Source organism: Perca flavescens, chromosome 10, assembly GCF_004354835.1.
Source record: "Perca flavescens isolate YP-PL-M2 chromosome 10, PFLA_1.0, whole genome shotgun sequence".
Classification (NCBI taxonomy): Eukaryota; Metazoa; Chordata; class Actinopteri; order Perciformes; family Percidae; genus Perca; species Perca flavescens.
Genome location: NC_041340.1, coordinates 2,473,463 through 2,480,962, shown reverse-complemented (window position 1 = coordinate 2,480,962; position 7,500 = coordinate 2,473,463). Strand labels below are relative to the sequence as shown.

Genomic DNA, 7,500 nt, shown 5'->3' with positions numbered 1-7,500 from the left:
CTCTATAGTCAAGAACATAAGGATTCAAAGGTAAAAACCTTGAAATAAAATTATGTGGCAAGATACGTGTTTTCCAATGCTGGAAATGGCGGCCATCTTGGAAAATTTGGTGCTTGTATCCAATTGTGAACAATTTCCCCCCCTTATCTGCCCCACTAGTAGTAAAGCCATCCAGTCCCAGACATCCTGGCAGTAAATAGTCAGAGATGTATTAGATTATTTATTAGAGTATTAGAGATTATTAGAGTAGAATGTGAATGTGAACATGGCGAGGCTCAATTGTTCCCTAAATTAAATTGAAAAAACTATACTTGCTTACTATGGCTTACTATATTGCTACGTTTCCCCCTCTCATTCCCCCTACTCTGGTTGTTTCTCCCTCTCATTCCCCCTACTCTGGTGTCTCCCCCTGTCATTCCCCCTACTTTGGTGTCTCCCCCTCTCATTCCCCCTACTCTGGTTGTTTCTCCCTCTCATTCCCCCTACTCTGGTGTCTCCCCCTGTCATTCCCCCTACTTTGGTGTCTCCCCCTCTCATTCCCCCTGCTTTGGTGTCTCCCCCTCTCCTTCCCCCTGCTCTGGTGTCTCCCCCTCTCATTCCCCCTGCTATGGTGTCTCCCCCTCTCATTCCCCCTGCTCTGGTGTTTCTGAGCCCCTAAACCGGAGACATTAGGAAAGACTTCTGACCAGTTTTGGTTGGTAATCTGCGGGGTTGTGTTGCAGTCTCAACGGCTCCAAACGGAGACTTTTGGCAACACCGACATTGACGCCAAAAACCAAAAACGTTACAGTGTAAATGTAGCTTTAAATGTGTTTGAAAACGCTCTTTTAAATATACTTAATGTAATGTATTTGTCTGTAACATAAACCGTTAAATTCAAACCTGTTCACGTTGTCGTTTGTTATTTGATAGTCGTTTAAATATCTAGAAATGTAAATTAGAGGGTTGTTGACGTTACAGAGCTCCTCGGTTTCTGTTGGTTGGTCTGTTGATGAACGTTGTCGTTACTGTCGGTACACGATCCGTTCTGCATATGCGCAAGATAATACTGTTTTACCGAGGATACGACCTGCACGATCTGTTCCACGCCTATGGCTAGCCTCCACCGGGAAGCTAACGTTAGTTTAGCTAACAGCTAATTCAGCTAACCGCTAGCTGACAGCTAGATTCAGTCTAAAATAACGTTAAGTCAAACTTAATGGGAGAAGAACATTTTGCGCATGTGCAGAACGGATCGTGTACCGACAGTAACGACAACAAATGCATCGTGGGATGCTTATGCCGCCGTATTGTCCAGTGTTTTTGTAACTGTAATATTTTACAGGAAAGAGTATGCAACTCACATACTGTTGGCTTCATACTTAAGGTTTCGGACAAAATCTCACAAACTGTTCTAGCTACTAAATAGCTACTGTATACTTAATGTAATGTATTTGTCAAGGTAACTTTATTATCCCCGAGGGGCAATTATTTGTACAGGCAGCATACACACATAAAGACAAAACAAACAACAATACAGCGAAACATAAAATACCCACAATATCTAAACCGCAGTAGTAAAATAAAAAATACATACATTTAAAACAATTCTGGCAAATTGTTTAAAATGGAAATAGAAGTCGGGATTAAAGAGTTTCTCAGTCTATTGGACCTGAGTTAATTTTATATAAATATCACTTAAGTATAAAAAACTGAAAAGCTAATCATTTTTACATTAGTTTTGCTATTATATGCAAAGGGGGTCAAATGTGGAGTAATATTTACTTAGAAAAAGCTAGGCAACAATTTCCACTCAGAAATTGTCAGTAAATTTGATTTACAATTTAAGAATAGTTTCTATCAAAAGCACTTAAGCAAAATTTACTTGCAATTTTCTGTGTACGTGACAAAACTTTACACACTATTCCTTAGTAAGTTTTACTAGTTTTTCACTAAATTCTACTCACAAGTCCTTAGTAAGTTTTAGTACAGTTTACTACTTGCTAGTTAAGTTTAATTGAGTGCCTTTGATAGAAACTGTTCTTAAATTGTAAGAAATGTTTACTTGAGAATTTACTGTGTAAAATTTACTAAGAAATTCTGTGTGGAAATTGTTGCCTAGCTTTTGCTAAGTAAATTTCACTCCACATTTTTCTCAGTGTGCATCTGGGCATGGAGTACCTACAGCCTGAGGGAAGTAACTTAAACTGGCAGGACAAAGGGTGGCTAGGGTCAGCTGCAATGGATCTTGCCACATGTCCTAACGTTACTCTCTAGTCGTTTTTGGTTTTTCATGGACATAGAACCAAACCAGCAAATAAAACGGAAGGTTAAAACAGACTCAATTAAACAGGAATAAAACATTCTCATAAACGTGGGGTCAATGTTGAAATTCCTCAGTTTTTGTCAAAAGTGCATACGCTGATGGGCTCTGGCACAGACAGCATCAGTGTGTGGTTCAAAACATAGCTTGCTATCAAGTATTGTGCCAAGGTACTTATATTCTTGTACTGTCTCAACAGGTTGGCCATCAATGATAGTGGAGGGAAGAGGGGGGGCACTGTTTCCTAAAATCAATAATCAATTCTTTAGTCTTAGAGACATTTATGTATCATTATGTCTGCACAACATAAACCGTTAAATTCAAGCCTGTTCACGTTGTCGTTTGTTATTTGATAAAGAACACCAGCAGACTCATAAACAGTCATAATATCAAAGTCAGATGACTGAATGAAGTGAACGGAGACGAGTGTAACAGGGATTACTGCAGACTTATACAGCATCACATAGCATTAACCCAGAGAGGGATGATGGAGGTCTGCTGCAGCAGATGAAAAGGATTTAGCTTTTTATTTTTCATGTTTTTACTCAGATTATGTCTTTTTCTCTCTCTCTCTCTCTCTCTCTCTCTCTCTACCTGTTGGGTCAGTAATCCCACAAAGCCTAAATCTGTTTTTCTTTTTCTCTCCGTCGCATAATGTGGAGGATGAGTCAGAAACAAGCGCATGCAGCGGGATTATAAATGTCCAACAGCGTGAGCGTGAGCGTGCATCTTCTCTTAAAGCAAACAGCTGACGGATCCATGTGACTCTTGAGAGGAAAGGACGTCTCATCTCTCTGAAGGCGCCGACACACTGACCCGATAATAATGGCGAGGTCGGTGACTCGAGTCTGTCCCGTCTGAGGTGCTGTCGGCCTTCAGGCATGCTCCCGAAAATTACCGCTCATTACAGTTTAGTGCATCTTAGTGTTTTCAAAAACAAAAAGAAAGCTGTCAGAATTCATACTTTGCAGTGACAAAAGTGACAAAAAATGTGGAAAAAAGTGAGAAAAAAAGTGACAAAAAACATGGGACTAGTGACTTAAGAAAAGAAAATGTAAAGATGTTTTGGGGGGCTTTTACCTTTATTTGGTAGTGACAGTGGATAGACAGGAAAGGGTGGAGTGAAAGAGAGGGGAGGACACGCAGCAAAGGGCCACAGGTTGGACTCTAACCCTCTGACCTCTGCAAAGTCACACAGGAGCTGGTTGAAAAACACCGGCGCTCAGAGACAAAAGTCACTTTCTTTTCTTAAAACCAAATTCTCAAAATAAATAACAGTGAAAAAGTGACAAAAAAGGTGACAATAACATGGAAAAAAAAGTGACAAAAAACATTGGAAACAAACGTTGGGAATAGTGACTAAAGAAAAGAAAATTTAAAGATGTTTTGGGGGGCCTTTATTTGATAGTGACAGTGGATAGACAGGAAAGGGTGGAGTGAAAGAGAGGGGAGGACACGCAGCAAAGAACTGACAAAAAAAATGACAAAAAACGTGACAAAAAAAACGTGGAAAAAAGTGACAAAGTGACAAAAAACGTGACAAAAAAGCGTGGGCAAAAATATAAAAAAGTGGAAAAAAAAGTGACACAAACATGATAAAAGTTCACTGTGTCTGCCTCTCTGGAATAAACATAAATACGTTATTGTGTGACATTATGGTGTCTATAAAGTACAAGCGTTGGTATTTGTTAATGTAACTGAAGTGGATCAATAATACGATCAATACTCTGTAATAAAAGCTGCTCGTTAAAGGCTGCTGGTTAAAGTGTCCCTATTATGAAAAAAAGAATCATACTTACTGGTGATTTGGGCTATTATTTTGTGTCTCTGGTCTTGAAAAAATCCATCCATGCTGTTTTTAGTGAGATACACTTTCTGAATGTGTGTGTGTGTGATCTGTGTGTTTATCCATGTGTGTGTGTGTGTGTGTTTATTCATGACGTGTGTGTGTGTGTGTGTGTGTTTATCCATGTGTGTGTGTGTGTGTGTGTGTTTATTCATGACGTGTGTGTGTGTGTGTGTGTGTGTGTGTGTTTATCCATGTGTGTGTGTATGTGTGTGTGTGTGTGTGTGTGTGTGTGATCTGTATGTGTGTGTGTGTGTGTCTGCCTGTGTTTATCTTTGTGTGTGTGATCTGTAAGTGTGTGTGTGTGTGTTTATCTGTGTATGTGTGTTTATCTGTGTGTGTGTGTGTGTAATTTGTATGTGTGTGTGTCTGTATGTTTGTTTATATGTATGTGTGTGTATGTGTGTTTATCTGTGTGTGTGTGTGTGTGTGTGTGTGTGTGTGTGTGTGTGTGTCTGTGTGTGTGTGTGTGTGTGTGTGTGTGTGTGTGTGTGTGTGTATCTGTGTGTGTGATCTGTATGTGTGTTTGTCTGTATGTTTGTTTATCTGTATGTGTGTGTGTGTGTGTGTGTGTGTGTGTCTGTGTGTGTGTGTGTGTGTGTGTGTGTGTGTGTGTGTGTGTGATGGATGGTAGCCTCCTACTGTACCAGAGTGATAAAGCCTTACCGTGTGCTGTTCTGTGCCTGCAGGAGATGTGGTGGACATCTACCAGAGGGAGTTCCTGGCGTTGAGGGAGCGCCTCCACTCGGCCGAGCAGGAGAACCTGCGGCGCTCCAAGGAGCTGAACCTGGTCCTGGAGGAGATAAAGAAGGCCATCGCCGAGAAACAGGCGCTGAGAGACATCAACCGCACCTGGAGCAGCCTGTCCGGTCAGTAAACGCCACATTATCGCGTTTGTTTAATCCACGCAGACTCCTGTAGTCTTCGGGTCAAGTTTGGCCAATTTTCAAAAGGTTTCACACTAAAAGTCCTGATTATTTACATGGAGTCTGGTGGAGATATGCTGGCTCTATACACACTAAAAGTCCTGATTATTTACATGGAGTCTGGTGGAGATATGCTGGCTCTATACACACTAAAAGTCCTGATTATTTACATGGAGTCTGGTGGAGATATGCTGGCTCTATACACGCTAAAAGTACTGATTATTAACATGGAGTCTGGTGGAGATATGCTGGCTCTATACACACTAAAAGTCCTGATTATTTACATGGAGTCTGGTGGAGATATGCTGGCTCTATACACGCTAAAAGTCCTGATTATTAACATGGAGTCTGGTGGAGATATGCTGGCTCTATACACACTAAAAGTCCTGATTATTTACATGGAGTCTGGTGGAGATATGCTGGCTCTATACACGCTAAAAGTACTGATTATTAACATGGAGTCTGGTGGAGATATGCTGGCTCTATACACGCTAAAAGTAGTGATTATTTACATGGAGTCTGGTGGAGATATGCTGGCTCTATACACGCTAAAAGTAGTGATTATTTACATGGAGTCTGGTGGAGATATGCTGGCTCTATACACACTAAAAGTTCTGATTATTTACATGGAGTCTGGTGGAGATATGCTGGCTCTATACACACTAAAAATCCTGATTATTTACATGCAGTCTGGTGGAGTTTAGTGATGGTGATTTTGGGGCTGAGGACTATTAACTGCTCCTCAGGTCTCTGCAGGGTAAATCCAGACAGCATGGCTGTGTCTCATTCGGCACACTTCCATCAGAACACTACTAATGTGCACTGACCATTTCCTGCTGTAGTGCCCACTTTGGATGGTTAGTGTTATCCCAAAAGAAACACTCACCGGAAATGGCGAGCAGTCGGCACGGCTCGCCGCCCTCAAAATCTGACGAAAATCTTTTAAACTGACCTTTGTTGATCTGAAATGAAGACAGATTCAGCAAGTGCACGGCTTATTTCTCTCTTCAAATGTTTTCAGAAACATGTTTCGGTGAACTATTTTAGTACAATATGAGATTGGATTCTGAACGAGAAGCCAGACCCACGTGACGCGTTCGTCCAATCAGCTGCCGGTCGACGTCCCTGGTCCCTCCCCCTTTCCGCTGCGTAGTCCAGATGGTGCCCGATTAGTGCGAGTAGGGTCCATCGTTCCACACTGAACTTTTTGAATTTAGGAGGTCATCCTGGTACTTTCAGTGCGTTATCTACACTATCTACTTAAAACTAAGTGTTTGAAGTGTGCAAGTAGGCGCTTTGAGACCTATCTGTCCAATCAGAGTTTTCTTTTGCACGAGTAAAACTACTTTTGAACGTCTACATGTTCCACCAAAACAAGTTACTTCCAGAGGCTATTTTGCAGAGGCACCGTGGCTCCATTTGGAACACAGCACCACCCAAGACGATTGTGATTGGTTTAAAGAAATGCCAATAAACCAGAGCACGTTTCACTCCCATCCTGGAATGCTTTGGCCTCGTCAGAGTGTCCTGATCTGGTGAGCTCCAGTTCTCCTCCCAGATCAGTCGGACATCTTGAGATAAGAGAAAATTTGGAGCCGTTTGCCAAATGACCGACCAATCAGCGTTGGTTTTGAGGTGGGTTTAGGTGGTGATAGACGGATGGTTTATCCAATCAGCTAACCAGGATTTACAGACAGCGGTAGCCCTAATTCTGTTAGACGTTTGCTAATGCTTTTTTCCTCTTAGATCCTTCTTTTGGACTATGGACCAGGAACCTGAAATGGGGCCTTTTATTCCTAAATTCTCGTTACACAAACGGCTAATCTCCTTTACCGACTTCTTGCTAGCTTGCTAAGCTAACGAGCTATGCTTTGCCTGCAGCAGCAGGAGGGGTAGCCTGGCTTGTGGTTGTATTTTCATACGCTTCGTGGATCTGATTGGTTGATTTGGCCCCGTCTATCACCAACTACAGGTGGTGATAGACAGATGGTTTATCCAATCAGCTAACCAGGATTTTCACCCCCTTCCCAAAAGTTCTCCAACGGAAAGTTCCCAGATGGATATGCCGAGCAAATGCGAAGCGATCCATCAGGAGGAGTCAGGTTAGGAATGCTGTGTGGACTAGCCAGACCCTCCTCTGCAGCGCTGTGGAGGAAGGTCTGGCAATGCAACACTAAATCTGGTCTAATCTGTAACATAACTTGGTCTCATTCAATCTGGTTCAGTTCTGTATAACCTAGTTTTAAGTAGTCTAATCTTATGTGGTCCCACCCTGTCTCTTGTGTTGTGTTTTCAGAGGAGACGAGGCTGAAGTTGTGGAATGTGAGCAGCAGTAAAAACGTCCTGCAGCTTCCCTCCATCTTCCATCATCTCCCTCACCTGCTGAACAGAGAGGACAGCCTGCAGCCGGCTGTGCACCTCGGACA

At 42.1% G+C, this 7,500-nt stretch overlaps 1 protein-coding gene across 1 annotated transcript in view; it reads left to right on the top strand.

Moving 5' to 3' along the window:
• Positions 1-7,500, top strand: part of mgat4b (alpha-1,3-mannosyl-glycoprotein 4-beta-N-acetylglucosaminyltransferase B) — a 138,478-nt gene that overhangs the window by 85,590 nt on the left and 45,388 nt on the right. The window contains exons 2-3 of the mRNA XM_028588705.1: positions 4,838-5,017; positions 7,371-7,500. The exon at positions 7,371-7,500 is cut by the window's right edge and continues 14 nt beyond it. Coding sequence (XP_028444506.1) covers positions 4,838-5,017; positions 7,371-7,500 — 310 coding nt within the window. The remainder of the gene's footprint in view (positions 1-4,837; positions 5,018-7,370) is intronic.